The following is a 20,972-nucleotide window of genomic DNA, read 5'->3' on the forward strand; positions in this document are numbered from 1 at the left end:
TTGAAATGTTCAAAATCTTTTGGCGACACTGATATGACGCCAACAAAATCGCCAAGTGGGACAGGCCCTTCTCCCAGCTAACAATGATCTATTCTACATTTTCCTTAATCTCTATCCCCTTTGTCTCATTTTCACACCTTACATTTCCTTATCTCTGTATCTCCCTCTCCCTTGACTCAGTCTGAAGAAGGGTCTTGACCCGAAACATCATCCATTCCTATCCAGAGATGCTGCCTATCTGCTGAGTTACTCCAGCATTTTGTGTCTATCTTCGATTTCAACCTGCTTTTGCAGTTCTTTCCAACACAATATGCCAAGTTTTGTTGCAGGAGCAGGAGATTGTCAGGTGGACATAGTAAAGTCTTCAAAGGTTATTTTTTTTTGGGGGGGGGGGGGGGGGGGGGGGGTTTGCTGTTTTCTTCGGAACCACTGACACATGATCATTCAAAATAGAACATGAACACTTCCAATGACCTAGTCAACCACATGCACAGGAAGAGTCTCCAGCTGCAAGTTTGATTTCTAGGTTTCAGAGTTGGAGCAGCAGCTGGAATCACGGAGGTATGTCTGTGATGCCAAGAACTTTGTGGATAGCTCATTCAGAGAGGTGATCAGATGTAGAGGGAAGAGGTGATTGCTGAGGTGAAGTGGAAGAGGCAGAATAGATAGAGCCGACAGGTCTTGGAGACGCGTAAGTCTATCTTGTTTACTAACAAATTTTCTTTGGGGTACAGGTTATAGTTTTTTTGGGGTAGGTGAGAGAGCAATAGTGAAATATGGGGCACTAATGCCTGGGGGAATCATTTGTGGCTGTAGGCATGACCTGGGGATGGACGTTGGTGCCAGGGTTAAGAATGTCACTGAATGGCTACAGTGCCTTGTAAAGAGGATGGGTGAGGAACCAGGGGTCATGGACCATATTGGTACCAATTACATGGGTAGGAGGTGGGATGAGGTCCCGCAAGCGGATATTAGGAAGGCAGAGTAGAGGTTAAAAACACAGCTCAAAGGTAAGAATCTTAGAATTAGTCCCAATGTCACCTCCAATAAGGACCAAAGTAAAAGGATAGAGCAAATAAGCAAGTTTGGTATTTCAACTGCGCATGCCCAGGTTATGGATCATTCGCGATAAACATTCTCGCCAGCTGTGCTGCTGCGTGTATATAGACCTGCGTTTCATCCGTATTTTCCAGTTTTGCTTCTTCGAGGTAAGAAAATACTGCTTTCAAAACTATTAACTAGTTGCATTTATGGTTCATTTGTACAAAACTACGATGATTTTGTTGGTTTTATTGCTTTATGCTTCGGTGTTTTATTGCTTTATGCTTCGGAGCGTATAACAGTTATACACTCATTGCAGTTATTGGTGTGCCTGGTGAGAACTTGGCAAACAAACTTTTACAATTTTCTGTGATATATTTGGATTTGTTCACTCTTTGCGATATAGTAATGTAACGTTATCAATCGCAGTATGTAGGACATCGGCGGTAATCAATAAGGTTGCTTTATGTTTTATTTTTTTTAACTCAGCTGGAATTAAACAAACTGTTGAAACAGACTCTCGCTCTCATTACTGCCGTTGCAGTGTCCACCCTTGTGGGTCCATTTCTACATGCCGCTGGAAATTAAATCTCGCCCCACACTCCTCCACTCTCTCTCTCACACTCCTCACGAACAGCCACCCGCTACAATAGGCGGAATAATTTTTTATTTTGTTAATCCTGCCCCACAGTCTCTGATGGAGCCAGTTTCACAGACTTAACCGTGACTGGTCACGTTTAACCAGGACACTGGGAACTTGGCATCTGATGGGGACGAGGAGGGTTACAGAGGGAAGGCAGGGTCAACTTAGAATCCGGCAGCAGAGTGGCTCTGTAAATGGATTCATTCCAATGGATGTTCAGTTCCATGCCGGTAGATCCATGGCCACAGGTTCAGAAGATTGATCCAATTATTGACCAACAGGTGGTGGAATCCATCTGTAACAGACTCCATAGTGAGACGTGTCCACAGGAGCGGGTGTTCACTCTGACTAATAACTTAGGCAACAGTGAACCTCACAATGTAAAACCATCCCAGTCAAAACCGTCCCAAGAGCTGCCTTGCCCGAGCACTGGGACAACTTGGGCAGGGTCCCATTGAAGGCAAGAACAACATTCTAGTTACAAAAAAAAATGTCAGCGGGCCGGATGATTTCGGGTTACAGGCTGAATCTGGCCAGTGTGCCGTAGGTTGCCGACCCCTGCCTTAACGGTACATTCACATCGCCTGTAGGTAAAGCATCAGCCCACATCACACTGATACGCTGCCTGCCTCAGATTAAATATATTGTAACATAAATTATGAATTATGGGGGTCAGGGGGACACGCCCTCCTGATTTGAGAGGTGGGGCCAATCCTCCCAATGTTTTGTAATCCGGACTTTATCAGCCGCTTTCTAAGGGCTGAATCGGCCCATTCGCGGGGCCTTTCAGTGACCGGCGTGGCTTAAAATCAAACACTGCATCGAGGCGATCGAGGCGATCGAGGCTCCCGTTGCTGAAGCCCCCGCCGGCCGATGAAAGACCCCGTGAACGGGCTGATTAAAGTCCGACGATTTGGGGCAGACAAAGCTGGTGTTGCTGGAGTTCGGAGTCGGTCACCAACCAGATCAGCTTTCGATGTTACCGTCCACAGGGCCCACGGCTGAAGCCTCGCGTGTGTGCGTGCCCCCAGCATTTTTTCTTAGCGATTTCCGTGCCTCGGCATAGGGTAACCAAAGCTGGGAAATACGTTTCCAGGATTTAGGACATTTAATAAGGACTAGACCAATTGCAGACCCATTGGGTTCCATTCCCCAACTCAATATTCCACCAAACTGCGCATGCACTGCAACGTTTTTAAAGTTTAAAATAGCAATAACTTGTAAAATATAAGGTCGATGTGAACGCATCTCATTCTCCCTCTTCAGTCCCCTATTCCCCTCGTCCATTAACCTCGCTCTCCCCACCCCCCACCAACCTCCCTCTGCTTCCTCCCCTCGCCCCCTCCTTTCTCTGCCCCCTCCCCTCCTCCATAACCTCGCCATCCCTCTTCCTACCCCTATCCTCCTCCATTCCCCCTCCCTCTTATTTCCTCTCCTCCTCCCCTCCCCCACTCCCTCTCCTTTCCCGTCATCACCCTCCCTCCCTCCATAACCCCTCTCCACTTCCTACTACCCTCCTCTCCCGCTATCCCCCCAACTCCCCCACTCCTCAACTCCCCTTATCCCACCCCTCACTTTCCCTCCTCACCTCCCCTACTGCCCTCCTCTCCCTTTATCCCCCACTCCCTACCGCCCCCACTCCCCCCCTCCATTCCACCCCCCACTTTCCCTCCTCACCTATCCCACTTTACCCTCCCTCTCCCTACCCCCTCCTCTCCCTCAATCCCCTACTCTCCCTCCTCACCTCGCGAGTTCCGCTCCTCTCCCTCCCCGCGGCCCAGGGCAGCAGCGCCGTCGCCCCCAGACACACTCAGCCAACATGTCCTTGGCGCAGCCCGTCCACGCCCCCGGACACACAGCGTGGATACCTGACCCACTGCGCACACGCGGTGCTAACAGGCCTCCCCCAACTGCAGGGCCACGGCCGGCAAGTGGGGGTACTGTTTTAAATTATTTTAAGTTTTAAATGTCAATAACATATAAATATAACATCAATCTGAACGATTGTTTCATTTACATCCCAGGACAATGGTGAGTAAGGTAGGCCAAAAATTGTAGGGCTATCGTGTACTGTTTTGGCGGGGTTTTCGGATATCACATCCACGCACACATGCATACAAACAAACAAACAAGCTGAGAGTTTTAGTAATATAATAATAACAATAATAATAATAATAAAGAAGGAAAGAGGAGGGGATTGCTCTGTAAATAAGGGATGACATCACTACGGCGGTTGGAAAGGATCTTGGTTTAGCAGATTGTGAGACTTAGAATAAGTTTGGATGAACAGCAGAGGGCAGAACTCATTGATGGGAACCTGTTCATGGGGGGATACACATATTTGTGATGTTGACCAGGATCTAAATAAGGAAGTCGGTGCATGTAACGGGTAATAAGGTAATAATGAAGGACTTTATAGACGAAGCGAATTATAACAAAAAATGCACAGAATGAATTCCAGGAGCATTTAGGAGATGGATTTCTAGACAGTTTAAATGATTTGTTTTTATTTGGCTAGATTTTAAAATTAAATGTCATGACGTTTTAGTTGACGGGACCAAGTCTCTTTCAAAATGAAGTGTTACTTTACGCACTTCTGTCGCTGCTGTCTGTAACATCTCGATTTTGTGAACACGTGTTACTTTCTCATCCAACCTAAGGTCGAATCCTTTGCCCTCATTTACTGGGTTATTACGTTTATTGCAACCGCCTCCTATAATATCAATGAACACACATTTAATCACGCGGTTAGCAACACCGTGAGCAAACTGTGGAAACCTATAAGATGGGATATGCCTGGAGGACTGTGTATATTTTCCCAATGTATCCTATACCCAGTATGCATCCAACTCAATTTGTTTTCGGGGTGGGTGGGGGTAGAGGTAGAGGTTAAATTTGACTGCCGGACTCTCGTTGCATTGCTGGCCGTGATTCACTAAGATCGATGCAGTTTGTTCTAAGCTGCAGGTAGTTCTGTGCTCGGCCCCTGGGCGTTGCGCAGGCGGTGCGTGTAGCAGCCGGAGCCCGGGCCGCGTCACTGGGATGTTTCCACCAGCAGGGGACGGAAGGTGGCCAGCGGATCATCCGACCCAGCAAAACCCGGCGTTTCCGTCCTGCTCAACTCAACTCGCTGCTGCCTCGGAGGCGTCGCGGTGCTTTTGTCTGTGCCTCGCCTGGTTATGGCCAGCTCGGCGCAGCAGCAGCAACAGCAACAGCAGCAACAACAGCAGCAGCAACAACACAGCGTCTCCTTGTTCTTCGTCAAGGAGGATCCGAAGGGAGGAGTTCAGTTTTCCAATTCGCTGCGGAGTGAGCAGCCGCTGAAATTGCTGGTGGAAGCAGAGGAAGAGGGAGCGGAATTGCGGGTGATTGACGGTAAGTTTGCTCCTGTTAATTGCTGCAGGGTTGCAGGCTGCCGGCCGTACCCCCCCCCCCCCCCCCCAGCAGCAGAGGCAGCATGCAGCCCCCCCCCCCCCCAGCAGAGCCCCCCCCCCCCCCCCACCCCCCCCCAGCAGAGCCCCCCCCCCCCCAGCAGAGGCAGCATGCCCCCCCCCCAGCAGAGCCCCCCCCCCCCCCCCCCCAGAGGCAGCCCCCCCCCCCCAGCAGAGGCAGTGTGCAGCCCCCCCCCCCAGTAGAGCCCCCCCCCCCAGCAGCCCCCCCCCCCCTCCCAGCAGAGGCAGCATGCACCCCCCCAGCCTAGCCCCCCCCCCCCCCCCCAGCACCGCCACCTCCTGCAGACCTTCATTGTGTTTGTTCAAAGTGCTTGGGAGGTGAATGAGGGCGGCCGCCTTAATCAAAGCACAGGTTAGAAAGTTCCCATCTTACCCAGAGTATTGATGAGTTCATCTCGCCAGGCCGAAATTATCTCCCAGATAGAAGGAATGCAAACGGATCCTTCCCATCCCTAACTTTGGGAATCTCGACCAGTGGCTGAGGGTCGCTCATCCCCGCACGGATACTCTCCTGGCGCCACCCAGCTTTGTTGGGAATGAGTGCTGTCACTTAATGAGCCATCAGCCCATTCCAACATTTTAAGACACTTAACACAAATTGAGCAGACTGTACATAGTTTTTTTTTTTAAGTCACAAAATCATGGGACATAATGCTGTGGCTTTATAAGGTACTGGGCAGATCGCATTTGGAGTATTATGAACAGTTTTGGGCCCCATATCTCAAGAAGGATGTGTTGGCATTAGAGTGAGTCCAGAGGACGTTTACCAGAATTATCCCGTGGATGATTGGGTTTAACATGATGAGCGTCTGAAGGCACTAGATCTGTACTCGATGAGGGGAGGAGACCTCATTGAAACTTACTGAACATGGAAAGGCCTGGGTAGAGAGGATGTTTCCACAAGTGGGGGAGTGTATATCCAGAGGGCACAGCCTCGGAATAAAAGAACGTTCTTTTAGCAAGGAGATGCCAGTTCATTGGCTATATTTAAGAGGGAGTTAGATGTAGCCCTTGTGGCTAAAGGGATCAGGGGGTATGGAGAGAAGGCAGGTACAGGATACTGAGTTGGATGATCAGCCATGATCACATTGAATGGCAGTGCAGACTCGAAGGGCCGAATAGCCTACTGCTGCACCTATTTTCTATGTGGGATAATTTCTTTAGTCAAATGGTGGTGAATCTGGAATTCATGGCTGTGGAGGCTGTTATTTGGGATTTTTAAGGCAGAGATGAACAAATTCTTGATTACTTAAAGTGTCAAGGGTTATGAGGAGAAGGGTTGATAGGGAAAGATAGATCAGCCATGATTGAATGGTGGGGTAGACTCGATGGACCAGACGGTGTAGTTCTGCTCTTGTGACATGAACTTATGATCACATCAATAGGAGGTCCTAACAGCCATGAATCATCCTGCATTCAGGTACACATTACAAATCATTTTCTCTGCAGCCTCCCATCAACCTTTACTGAAACAACAGATTTGCCTTTGTCGCACTTTACAGTTGTAATCACGACTAGCTCTCAGGTGCCATGGAGTGGTGAAACCAACAGCAACTTCTGCAATTCTGTGTTGAATAAGCACCTGTGGCCTCTGGGAATTGCTGTCATTGATTCTCTGCTCCACCAAGATCTGTGTTCTAAACTATAATCTTCAGTATCAATGACACTTAAGTCATTTATAAACTATTCTTTTTGTTGAAATATTTTAAATACAACATAAGACTGTAAGTCACACAAACAGCCCCTCTGTGCCAAACATGATGCCAAGACCAACTCATCAGCCTGTATATAATCTATAGTGTCCATTGGAGTGTCGGAGGAAACCGAATATCTCTGAGAATATCTAGTTGGCTGCCAGTGACTAGCGGAGTTCCGCAGGGGTCGGTGCTGGTACACTTCACGTTGTATATTAATGATTTGGATGAGGGGATTGAAAGCTTTGTTGCCAAGTTTGTGGATGATATGAAAATAGGTGGAGGGGCAGGTAGTGCAAAGAAAGCAAGTGACTCTGCAGAAGGACTTGGACAGGTTGGGAGAGTGGGCAAAGAAGTGGCAGATGGAATATAGTGTAGCAAAGTGTGGACTCGTGTATCGTGGTAGTAGGAATATAGTCATGGACTATTTTCTAAATGGGGAGAGTATTCTGAAATTAGAGGTGCAGAAGGAGTTGGGAGTGCTGTTACAGGTTTCCCAAAAAGTTAATCTACAAGTCGAGTCGGTAGTAAGGAAGCCAAATGTACAACTATCATTTATTTTGTGAGGACTAGAATATCGTCAAAACAGGGATATAATGCTAAGGCTCTATAAGGCACTGGTCAGACCGTATTTGGAGAATTGTGAGCAGTTTTAGGCCCCATATCCGAGGAAGGATGTGCTGGCGTGGGAGAGGGTCCAGAGGAGGTTTACGTGAATGATCCCAGGAATGATTGGGTTAACATTTGATGGCACTGGGCCTGTACTGCTGGAGTTTAGAAGGATGAGGGAGGACCTCATTGAAACTTATGGAATATTGAAAGGCCTGGATAATGTGGATGTGGAGAGGATGCTTCCACTACTGGGAGAGAGTAAGACCAGATCAGAATAAAAGTTTGTACCTTTAGAAAGGAGATGGAGAAAGGAGATGGGGAGGAATTTATTTAGTTAGAGGGTGGTGAATTTGTGGAATTCATTGCCACAGGAGGATGTGGAGGCCAAGTCAATGGTTATTTTTAAGGTGGAGATTGACAGATTCTTGATATGTTTGGGGTAATGGGAAGATGGCAGGAGAATGGGGTTAAGAGGGAAAGATGGCAAAGTAGACTTGATTGGCCGGAAGGCCTAATTTTGCTCCTATAACTTATGCCATGATCCCTCTGTACATCAATTCTGTTAAGGGTCATGCCATTGATTGTATATTTTCCCTTCAATATGACTGCCAAAGTGCAAGACCTCACACTTGCTCAGATTAAAATCCATGTGCAATTTCTCTGGCCATTTCTATATCTTATTGTATACTCTGAAAGCTATCCTCACAGTCTGTGGCTCCAGCAATCTTGCTATTATTTGGAAACTTGCTAACCAGCCCATCTACGATGATGTCCAGGTCAATATCTATCTATATTTATCTATCTATATATCTATCTATCACAAACAGTAGAGGTCCCAGCACGGATCGAATTGGAACTTGTGTAAGAAAGAACTGGAAATGTTGGGTTAAATTGAAGGTTGACACATAATGCTGAAGTAACTCAGCGGGACGGGCAGCATCTCTGGAGAGAAGGAATGTAGGCCAGTGAGGTGGTAGGAAGAGAAGGAATGGGTGACGTCTGGAGACTGATCAGTCTGAAGAAGGGTCTTGACACGAAACATCACCCATTCCTTCTCTCCAGGGGTGCTGCCTGCCCCACTGAGTTAGTCCAGCATTTTGTGTCCAATCGGAACTCTACTGGTCACATAACTCCAGCCTGAGTATTGTCCTTCCAACACAGCCCTCTGTCTTGTGTCAGTAATCCAGTTCTGAAGCTATACAACCAAGAAACTGTTAATCTTGTGCATTTTAATCTTCTGGATCAGCCTGCAGGTAATAAGCATGCAGGTACAGCAAGCAGTGAAGAAAGTGAATGGCATGTTGGCCTTCATAACAAGAGGAGTTGAGTATAGGAGCAAAGAGTGCAGTTGTACAGGGCCCTAGTGAGACCACACCTGGAGTATTGTGTGCTGTTTTGATCTCCACATTTGAGGAAGGACATTCTTGCTATTGAGGGAGTGCAATGTAGGTTCACAAGGATAATTCCTAGATGGTGGGACTGTCATATGTTGATAGAATGGAGTGGCTGGGCGTGCACTTTATGTGCAATGTGACGAATAAAATCGTATTGTATTGTATACTCTGGAATTTAGGATGAGAGGCGATCTTATTGAAACATATAAGATTATTAGGGGTTTGGACACGCTAGAGGCAGGAAACATGTTCCTGATGTTGGAGTCCAGAACCTGGGGCCTCAGTTTAAGAATAAGAGGCAAGCCATTTAGAATGGAGATGAGGAAAAACTTTTTCACACAGTTGTGAGTCTGTGGAATTCTCTACCTCAGAAGGCGGTGGAGGCCAGTTCTCTGGATGCTTTCAAGAGAGAGTTAGATAGAGCTTTTAGAGTCAGGGGATATGGGGAGAAGGCAGGAACGGGGTACTGATTGTGGATAATCAGCCGTGATCACGTTGAATGGCAGTGCTGGCTCGAAGGGCCGAATGACCTACTCCTACACCTATTGTCTACCATTGCCGACTTTATCAAATGCCCTATAAAAATCCATGTAGAAAACATCCACTGTCCTACCTCCATCGATCACCTTCATCAATCCTTCAAAACTTGATCAACTTATTAAAACACGATTTGCCATGTACAAAGCCATGCTGACTGTCCCTAATTAACACATTCTCTTCTAAATGGGAGTAAATCTTATCCAGAATAATCCTCTCCAATAGCTTCCCAACCACCTCAATGGCCTACAATTCTTTGGATTCTCTCTACTTTGTTTCTTAAATGTGGGAACAATATTAGAAACATAGAAAATAGGTGCAATTCGGCCCTTCGAGCCAGCACTGCCATTCATTGTGATCATGGCTGATCGTCCCCTATCAATAACCCGTGCCTGCCTTCTCCCCATATCTCTTGACTCCACTAGCCCCTAGAACTCTATCTAACTCTCTCTTAAATCCATCCAGTGACTTGGCCTCCACTGCCCTCTGTGGCAGGGAATTCCATAAATTCACAACTTTCTGGGTGAAAATGTTTTTTCTCACCTCAGTCTTAAATGACCTGCCCTTTATTCTAAGACTGTGGCCCCTGGTTCTGGACTCGCCCAACATTGGGAACATTTTTCCTGCATCTAGCATTGTCCAGTCCTTTTATAATTTTATATGTTTCTATAAGATCACCCCTCATCCTTCTAAACTACAGTGAATACAAGCCTAGTCTTTTCAATCTTTCCTCGTATGACAGTCCCGCCATCCCAGGGATCAATCTCGTGAACCTACGCTGCACTGCCTCAATCACAAGGATGTCCTTCCTCAACTTAGGAGACCAAAACTGGACACAATACTCCAGATGTGGTCTCACCAGAGCCCTATACAACTGCAGAAGAACCTCTTTACTCCTATACTGAAATCCTCTTGGTATGAAGGCCAACATTCCATTAGCTTTCTTCACTGCCTGCTGTACCTGCACGCCAACTTTCAGTGACCAGTGTACAAGGATGCCCAGGTCTCGCTGCACCTCCCCCATACCTAACCTAACCCCATTGAGATAATAATCTGCCCCCTTGTTTTTGCCGCCAAAGTGGATAACCTCCCATTTATCTATATTATACTGCATCTGCCGCGTATCTGCCCACTCACTCAACCAGTCCAGGTCACCCTGCAACCTCCTAACATCCTCTTCACAGTTCACACTGCCACCCAGCTTTGTGTCATCCGCAAACTTGCTAATGTTGCTCCTAATTCCCTCTTCCAAATCATTAATATATATGGTAAACAGTTGCGGCCCCAACACCGAGCCTTGCGGCACTCCACTCACCACTGCCTGCCATTCTGAAAAGGACCCGTTCACTCCTACTCTTTGCTTCCGGTCTGCCAACCAACTTTCTATCCATGTCAACACCCTACCCCAATACCATGTGCTCTAATTTTAGTCACCAGTCTCCCGTGCAGGACCTTATCAAAGGCTTTCTGAAAGTCTAGATACACTACATCCACTGGTACCCCTTTATACATTTTACTTGTCACGTCCTCAAAAAATTCCAGAAGATTAGTCAAGCATGATATCCCTTTCATAAATCCATGTTGACTTGGACTAATCCTTTTACTGCTATCCAAATGCCCCATTATTACCTCTTTAATAATTGACTCCAGCATCTTTCCCACCACCGAAGTCAGGCTAACTGGTCTGTAATTCCCCGTTTTCTCTCTCGCTCCTTTCTTGAAAAGTGGGATAACATTAGCTATCCTCCAATCCACAGGAACTAATCCAAAATCTAATGAACATTGGAAAATGATCACCAATGCGTCCACTATTTCTAGAGCCACCTCCCTGAGGACCCTGGGATGCAGACCATCAAGCCCTGGGGATTTATCCCCTGCTCTTATTATTAGCTGCTCTCTGGTCTTCTGGGGCTTCGCCAGTAGCTCGAGAAGAAGCAAAGATCTTTGTCAAGGTTCCCACATTCTCCTCTCTTGCCTCTCAACAATCTGGGATGGATCCCATTATATCTTGGGGATTTATTCATTTGAATGCTCCTCAAGAGTCCCAATCCCATCTCCTTCTTTATCTCAAATTGCCCTTGCGTGCTAATATTTTCCACACTGACCTTGCTGTCGTCCATGTCCTTGGTGAAAACAGATGCAAAGTACCTGTTTAGTATCGCTCCTGCATCCCCAGTCTCCGACCACAAATTCACTCCATTTTCCTTGAGCGATCCTACCATCTCCCTGCTTGCCATTATATTTCTAATGTAGGTACAAATATCTTTTCCTTAATCCAACTTGCCAAAGACATTTTGTCGGCCATTTAGGCCCTTCTCATTGCTGCTTGAGTTCTTTCCTCCTTTCTTTATATTCCTCAAAGGGCCTGTCTGATTTCATCCTCTTAAAACTTTGTTTTAACCAAATTTACAACCTCAGGCCATCCAAGATTCCCTTGCTTTGCCATCCTTATCCCTCCTCCTTATGCCAGTTCTGAACTTTGATGAACTCGGCTTTAACTGACTCCCACGTGTTGGATGTATACTTGCTCAATAACCACTCCTTCCAATGTATCCTCCCAAGCTCCTGCCTAATAATGTTGCAATTTGACTAACTCCAAGGTACCTTCACGCAAGATCCAGCCTTCTATCTATTCAAAACAATCTTTCAAACTTATGGAATTGTGATCACTATTCCCAAAAAGCTTTTCCACTGTAACACCAGTCATCTGGCCAGGCTCATTTCCCAACACATGGCCCAGCATATTACATTCTCAGGTTGGACCATCCTCGTACTGTTTTAAGAAACTCTTGTATATACCTCACAAATTCTGCCCTGTCTAAGCACCAAGGAAGTCCCATTCAATGTTGGGGAAGTTAAAGTAGCCCTCTTAGACAACCCTGTTGCTTCAGCTTCTTTCGGTAACCTGTCTACATAGCTTTTCCTCTATCTCCTGCATGCTATTGGAACCTTTTAGAAGGGGGGGAAATATAGTCCAATTCTATTAGAGTGCTCACATGTAGCGCATCAGTGGACAAACCCACCAATTTGCCCTCTCTGAGTGCCACCGTGGCAATCTCTCTGATTTAGTAGTGCAACTTCTCCACTTCCCTTGCCTCCCTCTCGATCACGCCTGAAGCATCGAAACCCCGGAACATTGAGCTACCAGTCGGTTCCCTCTCGCAATTATGTTTCTGTAGTGACCACATCATAGTCCCAAGCACCAATCAAGACTCTAAATTCATCTGCTTTTCTCCACAATACTCCTTGCATTAAAAGATCAGGATAGACTTCCTGTCATTGCATGCTAAGGTGAGCTGTTAAGCAACTTCCCTGTGTGAGATTTGTAACGTATTTTAAAAATGAATGGTTTGTAAATCTTTTTCAATTAAATAATTGTTAGGATGTATTTCATCATTTGCCTAAATCTCTCACAACGTTCAATTCTTCAACCAACTTATTTGAGAGAATTATGTGTTTAAGAGGGAACTGCAGATGCTGGACTTTGAGAGAATTATGTGTTGGAAGGAACTGCAGATGCTGGTTTAAACCGAAGATAGAACATAAAGCTGGCATAACTCAGCAGGACAGGCAGTATATCTGGATAGAAGGAATGGGTGACGTTTCGGGTCGAGATCCTTCTTCATAATGCAATCTGTCTGTCCTGCTGAGTTACTCCAACTTTTTGGATCTATCTTGAGAGATTTGTGTTGGGATGTGTGCTGGTGAAGTGGCAATGTATTTGGTCTGATCAAAGTCAAAGACAAAGTCCATTTTATTTGTCACGTGCACCCGAAGGTGCAGTGAAATGAATTTGCCAGCAGCGATACACTTAAAAAGAACACACAATAGGATTTAACACAAACATCCACCACTGCATTCTTCACTGTGGTGGAAGGCACAAAGTTCAGCCAGTCCTCCTCCTTTGTTCACCCGTGGTCAGGGCCATGGACCATCCGTATTGGCCGCTACGGACGGCACGATGTACAAGCCCTCTCGTCGTGATGTTCCAAACTCCGACGTCGGGATGGTCAAACGGACTCCGCGGCTTGGAGCGCCCGAATCGGCACTTTCTTACCGGAGACCGCGGTTTTAGGATGTTATAGGCCGCAGGCTGGTGGTCGGAGCTCTTCTCCGGTGATCCCCGGCAAGGGATCCCAGACTCCGGATGGTAAGTCCACCCCACACCCGCGGCCAGAAGCTCCGCAGACCACAGCCCCATGATGTCACCAGGCCAACGATCGGAGCACTCCTTTCTGGCGACCCCCGGCAAGGGTTCATCCGCTCCGCTGTGGAAAAAGTCCACGCTGCGCCCGCTGCTGAAGCTCTGGTTCCGACTCCAGTAAAGGCTGTTCCAATCCATGCTGTTAGGTCGCGAGGGAGACGACATGGAAAAAGTCACCTCTCCGTCGAGGAGGCGACCGAAAGTGGTTCCTCACCTTTTTCCCCACCACCCCCTACACAAGACAAACCGAGAGACACTAAAACAAACATTTGGACACACTAAAAAAAACAAAAAAAGTCTAAATAACGAACACGCAGGGCAGCTGACTTGCTGCGCCCCCACAAACCTTAATTACTGCTGACTGAGAAGGGATCCCAGTTCAGTTCAAGATCTTGCTTTCATGCACAAACATGAGACGGCAGGTGCTGGAATTTGGAGCGATAACCTATCTGCTGGAGGAACTCTAAGTAGTGCAGCATATGTGGAAGGAAAGGAACGGTTGACATTTTGGGTCCAAATCCTGGATAATTTTACTGCCCCAGAATTGTACCAATTGGTCATTTTTCAGCTTGGATGTTTTTTCTAATTTTACTAGAGTACAGAACAGCACCTTCCATTTGGAGACATTTGTATGATGTTAGAAATATATCATGTGTGAGAGATACATGGGTTTGCAATGCTTGGATAACTGCCGAAGTTGCATGAATCTGATCTTGTATTGTGATTCTGCAGTTGTAATTCGGACATTGTGGAGCTGACAGAGGGTGGGACAAGTTGTTAAAAACTATGAGGAAAGCTTTTACTTGATCCAGTAAACACCTATAATTGGCTCCATAGAGCTCCATTTTCTTGGACAGGATGGTATCTTTTCTTTCAATCGATTGTGTAATGGAAGCAGTAAATGTGAGATTTAGAGTTGCACTAACTTTGCACATTCACTGGGAAAGCCTTGAGCACTGTTTTTTGCAAGATCCTTGAAGTCGACTGGTGGGAGAGGCTGACCAATGTCTGCGTCCAATCCCAATACTGTTACATGGGCGGACCATGTCATTCCACATGTCTGACACCAGACTCTCAAGGTGAACTCTACTCCAGACTTCACTGTCACATGCAGCTTCACAGGATAGGAAAAAGTGTTTTGCAGGCATCTCAAGACCATTTTGAAAAGCGCAGCATCTTCCCTGCCTCGTGGGAGGGTGCTGTAGGCTCAGGAATGTTCACCCTGCACGAGAAAAATCTGCAAGGGCACCGGGCACATGAGGTAATTCTGACAGGAGCCCATGTAGTCCAAGTGCAAACCGAGGAAGGAGTATGCAAGCCCAGCCCACCTGCAGCCCAATTGTCCCACTTGTGGAAGAGCCTGCCAAAAGCCCTAGAGTGTAGTGCAACAAAGCAGCCCCCCCCCCCCCCCCCCCTAGCTTTGAGAATTGTACCCCCCCCCCCCCCCCCCGCATGTTTTGTAATCCGGACTTTATCAGACACTTTCTAAGGGCTGAATCGGCCTGTTCGTGGGGGCTTTCTGTGCCCGGCACAGCATAAAATCAAACTGCTGTATTGAGGCGATCTAGGCTCACGATGTTGAAGCCCCCCCTGGCCTATGAAAGACTCCGTGAACGAGCTGATTCAAGCCCCACGATTTCGGGCGGACGAAGATGCTGTTGCTGGAGTTCGGAGTCGGTCATGCTGTTGCTGGAGTTCGGACTCGAATAATAGTCGCGCCCTCACCAGGAAGCGGCTGAAGGACGGTATCCCCCGCACCGTGCAACCAGGTCGGCTCCCGATGTTACCGTCCACAAGGCCCACAGCCGAAGCCTCGCGTGTGTACGCACGCGCGGCTGCCAATAAATTGTGTCCCCAGCATGTATTGATAGTGATTTCCGTGCCTGCCAAGGCATCCTTAATCCCAAGGAATTGCTTTTGAAATATTCCGACTATACCAGCAAATGGGAATCTTTTGAGAGGTAAATGATGTAGAATAAGGGAGAATGATGGCCACATTTTAAGTAGCATGGACAAGAAAGTCTAACTGTTGAAGATTAGACTGCGTACTCTGATTATGCGTCATAAATGTAATTTGCTGGAGCTCAAATTTTGAAATGAAGCATGAGCAACCGTATAGGCATAAAATGGAGATAATTACATTTAAAATCAGTAATTGTCATATTCTAATAATAAGACTAAATCCTCGTTGATTTAGTAAATGGACTCCATTTTACCTCCTGCCACTGATCAGTCGTGCATTAATGCTGGGGAAACTCAGCGGGTGAGGCAGAGCAACAATGGAGCAAAGGAAATGGGCGACGTTTTGGGTCGAGACCATTTTTCGAACTGATGTGGGGGTGGGGGACGTGGGAAGAAGAATGGAAGAGGCGGAGTGTGGGATGTGAGAGAGCTGGGGAGGGGAGAGGGAAGGAAGGAGAAAGCAGGGACTACCTGAAATTGGAGAAGTTATGCATTAAATTACTACTGTACAATTTTGTTATTTTGAAGCGTGAAGTCAACTAATTGTCTGGGAAACATTTGTTTTGCACTATTCGCTGGTAATATTCAAACTTATTTTCCTGGGGCTTTATGTGTTTATGTTGACTGTCACTAATATCAAAGCATTGCTTAGACTAAGTTAGTGACAATTTAGTTAACAAATTAATCCACTGTAGTAGAGTGTCAGAATAGTATCCCTACGTGAACCACTGCCTCGTAGCTTCAGCAACACTGACCTCGAGTGAAATCTATGTGGAGTTTCATCCGATTTCCTTTCACATTCCAAAGACTGCAAGTTGGCAGGTTCATTGATCCACTGTATATTTCCCCTGGTGTGCCGGTGAGTGTTGGAATCTGGGGGCGGGGCTGGGAACGAGGGACGAATAAAATGACCTGGCTGGGTGGGCAGAAGGGCCTGTTTCCATAATGTATGACTATGATTTCCAAGCTTTGCATTCTAATGTAGTACAAAATGTTTAAAATATTGGTTAAAAATGGTGCCTTTTACCTTGTGCTGTTGTTTACCTGGTTTGATGATTTAGAAAGACATCTGGTTTAAAAGACATTTAGACAGGTACATAGATAGCAAAGAATTAAAAGTCATTGAGACAGATACATGGACAGGAGAGGTTCCAGATACATTTAGACAGATACATAGATAGCAAAGGTTTAAAAGAGATTGAGACAGGTACATGGATATGAAAGGTTTAGAGGAATACGAACCAAATACTGGAAAATGGGACTTGCCTAGATGGGCCATCTTGGTTGGCATGAATGAGTTGGGATGAAACGCATGAATGAGTTGGCATGAATGAGTTGGGATGAAACGCATGAATGAGTTGGCATGAATGAGTTGGGACGACTGTCATGTCTTGATATTTATTATCCTACTGTTTTTGTATTAATAAATGCAGGTATACAATCATTAGAATCGGCCAATAACTGACTAAACAGTAAAGTGCCTCCAAATTTGAGAGATATCAGTAAATTTAAGTGTTATTCAGAAAAATACTCTGGTGTGAATACAAATGTATACAATTTTATAATTTTGTAATACTGCAGTCTTAATATTGCAAGAAAATTTTAGATAAAGTCCCTTTTAATATTTAAATTTACTGGAGCCTCCATATAATAAATCAATGCAGTCTAGGTAATCCATTACATGCTCTTTTTATTTTTCTTCAAATGCCTTGTGCATCGTTCTTGTGGTGGAAATGTCAACGAAACTTAACTCAATTCTGTGGTATTATGGGAATAATAGTGTAAGGATGCGGTGGCCGGATGTGAAGTGGGAACCCGGGGGAGTGGCAGTTGGGGAGTTGCCCGGGCATGCACACGAGCCTGCGGCTACTGTACAGAGTTGTTAAATAAAGATATACTCCGTTTACATCGTGGTACGAGCCTTATTATACAAATAACTCGACATGCTGTCGGAAGTGGGAGCCTTGTAAGCAAAAAAAAAAGAGGAAGGGGTATCGTTTTGGCGGGAAATGGGAGAGGAGCCGGCAGATATGGCACAACCCACACCAACTGCTACGTTCACAATACAACCTCCAGAGCCATTCGATTTTACCAAGCCTCAAGAATGGGAGCGTTGGATCAGGAGATTCGACCGCTTTCGGCTTGCAAGCAATTTAAACGCGACGTCGGCAGAAAACCAGGTGAACACGTTAGTGTATTGCATGGGCGATGAAGCCGAAGATGTGCTAAAGGGGCTAACGCTAACTGCAGATGAGAGGAGGATGTACACGGATGTCAAGGCGGGTTTTGATGCATTTTTTGTACCTAAAAAGAATGTAATCTACGAAAGAGCCAAGTTCAATCAGCGTGTGCAACTGCCAGGAGAAACGGTGGATTCCTTCATCACTGCTCTATACGGATTAGCTGAACACTGCAACTATGGACAGTTACAGAACGAGCTGATCCGCGACAGGTTAGTGGTCGGGCTGAGAAACGTCTCATTGTCAGAAAAGCTACAGCTAGACAGAGACCTAACCCGTGGAACTGCTATAACAAAAACAAGGCAGTCTGAAGAAGTTAGACGACAGTGGTCTGACTTAAGAGGAGAAAATAACGGTGCTAGCAAGTGCTCAAATGTTGATGCTGTGCATGCTAAAAGCTACAGAAAACCCAAATTTCCCTCAAAGCCTCAGCCACAAGCACAAACACCAGGCAAAAATAAACTTAATACACAGCCACAGCCAGGTTCAAAGGCCTGTTATAGATGTGGAAAAATGCCCTCGCATGGAAAATTGGAATGCCCTGCTAAAGATGCAGTGTGTCACAACTGTGGCAAAAAGGGACATTATGGCAAAGTGTGCAGAAACAGTGCAAAATCTCTCAATGCTGTCACTACAGAGGAAGAAGAGAGCTTTTTCCTGGGAGCCGTGGATGCTGGAAAAGACCCGTGGACGGTGCAGCTACAAGTGAGACAAAAAAAAGTGTGCTTTAAAATAGACACTGGTGCTGATGTCACCGCCATGCCAGCGGAGGTGTACCATGACATTACAGGGGGGCATGATGTGCAGCGCCTGGCAGTGTCGACACGCCCATTGTTTGGGCCAGGGGGCAATGCACTCTCTGTCCTGGGTGTAGCCAGAGAAACACTGCGCAGAGGCAAAAAGACAGCCATAGAGAACATTTATGTAGTCAAAGACCTGCACACTGCACTGTTGGGAAGGCCTGCCATAGAAAGGCTTCAGCTTGTGTGCAGGGTTGACGGCATCACCGTGGAATCAGTGAAACATCAATATCCGAAGCTGTGTAGCGGCTTGGGTCTTGTTCGGAGGCCATACTCAATTAAATTGAAGCCAGAGGCTGTGCCCTTCTCTCTCCACACGCCACGCAGAGTCCCTCTGCCGCTTATGGGAAAAGTGAAGGAGGAGATAGACCGTATGGAGAAGATGGGCGTAATCACCAAGATTGAGGAGCCGACTGATTGGTGTGCCGGGATGGTGGTGGTGCCGAAAAAAACAGGTGATGTTCGCATTTGTGTGGACTTCACAATGATGAATGGATCAGTATGCAGAGAAAAGTTTATCCTGCCTTCTGTCGAGCACACTCTGGGCATGCTAGCTGGCGCAACAGTATTCAGCAAATTAGATGCCAACATGGGCTTTTGGCAAGTACCATTGACAAAAGAGTCTGCCAAATACACCACCTTCATCACGCCTTTTGGGCGCTACTATTTTAACCGTCTACCCTTTGGCATAGCATCAGCCCCCGAGCACTTTCAAAGGATGATGATGACAGAAGTGACCGGTGGCCTGGAGGGGGTACTGTGTCACATGGATGACATCCTGGTCTGGGGACAGACGCAGGAGGAGTATGATGTGCGGCTACTCTTGGTGGGAGGTCATCCAAAGCTAGAGAAGGCACAAAAGGCCGGCATTACGCTCAACATGGACAAATGTGAGCTCACACGCCACACAGTCAGATTCCTGGGTCATGTGATTTCAGCAGATGGAGTGAAGCCAGATCCAGAGAAGACGAGAGCAGTATAAGAGATGGATGCACCCAAAAATGTCAGCGAACTCAGGAGTTTTCTGGGCATGGTCAATCAGCTGGGCCGCTTCTTGCCTAACCTGGCTGAAAAAGACAAAGTGCTACGAGACCTGCTGTCCAAGAAGAACCACTGGTACTGGGGGACAGAGCAGCAGGCCGCCTTTGATCAGTTAAAAACAGAGCTGTCATCCACACCAGTGCTCACATTATACAACCCAAACAGTGCTCTAAAGATCTCTGCTGATGCCTCTTCCTTTGGCCTGGGGGCAGTCCTGCTGCAGAAGAGCGATGCCATGTGGTCACCTGTGGTATATGCGTCCAGGTCAATGACACCAACAGAGCAGCGCTATGCTCAAGTAGAGAAGGAGGCATTGGCTGCGACGTGGGCATGTGAAAGGTTCAGCTGTTTCATCCTGGGAAGACCATTCGAGCTGGAAACTGACCACAAGCCGTTGGTGAGTCTGCTGGGAGGGAAAGCTTTGGATGACCTCCCACCAAGAGTCCAAAGATTTAGGATGAGACTCATGAGGTACAGCTATACAGTCGATCATGTCCCTGGCAAAAGCCTGTGGACAGCCGACACCTTATCTCGTGCTCCTCTGAGAGCCGCAAGAACACACACAGACACAAGCCTATTAGAGGACACCAACATCTATGTAGACTCTGTCATCAGCAACATTCCTGTCAGTGGAGATTATCTGAGCAGCCTACATGAGCACCTGCAGGCAGACAGCACATGCTCTGCACTGATGGAGTACTGCACAGACGGCTGGCCCGACAAAAACCAACTGCAGGGAGTGCTGAGAGATTACTGGGCTGATAGAGCGCAGTAGACAAAGGTAGTCCACCCTTTGATCTCAAAGAAAGGGAGATGTGGTATTATGGGAATAATAGTGTAAGGAATGCGGTGGCCGGATGTGCCGTGGGAACCCGGGGGAGTGGCAGTTGGGGAGTTGCCCGGGCATGCACACGAGCCTGCGGCTACTGTACAGAGTTGCTAAATAAAGATATACTCCGTTTACGTCATGGTACGAGCCTTATTATACAAATAACTCGACAAATTCTTTATTGATTCTACTCTTCATATGCAAATTCAAACTTTCACTTCCTACAATGCTCTTGCAGCGTGCTAGATATGTCTGCTCTGTTTTAGTATAGGGAAGTCCAGCTGCAACGCTATGCCCTGCTGTCCAAGTGTCAGTGTGTCAAAGTAACACGTTGATTTTTCTCTCTTGAGCCGGCCCAGTGAGTGAAATATTGCCACTGAGAAAGTCTTGTTTATCAAGCCAATGCTGAGCTGTGACACTTATTTGGATGCACTGCTATGTCAATGGTTCCTTAGCCATTTGGAAATAGATTAAGTTTTGAATGAATGAATGATTTGAATAAGTTTAATGGCCAAGTATGTAC

General features: G+C 46.7%; 1 protein-coding gene across 1 annotated transcript in view; it reads left to right on the forward strand.

Moving 5' to 3' along the window:
• Window positions 1-4,366: 4,366 nt before the first annotated feature.
• The window catches only part of carm1l (coactivator-associated arginine methyltransferase 1, like), a 77,212-nt gene continuing 60,606 nt past the window's right edge, over window positions 4,367-20,972 (forward strand). The window contains 1 exon segment of the mRNA XM_055632802.1: window positions 4,367-5,059. Within this exon segment, the coding sequence (XP_055488777.1) occupies window positions 4,864-5,059 (196 nt within the window). The 5' untranslated portion in view covers window positions 4,367-4,863.

The sequence above is a fragment of the Leucoraja erinacea genome, chromosome 3 (genome assembly GCF_028641065.1).
Source record: "Leucoraja erinacea ecotype New England chromosome 3, Leri_hhj_1, whole genome shotgun sequence".
In the NCBI taxonomy this organism is placed as follows: domain Eukaryota; kingdom Metazoa; phylum Chordata; class Chondrichthyes; order Rajiformes; family Rajidae; genus Leucoraja; species Leucoraja erinaceus.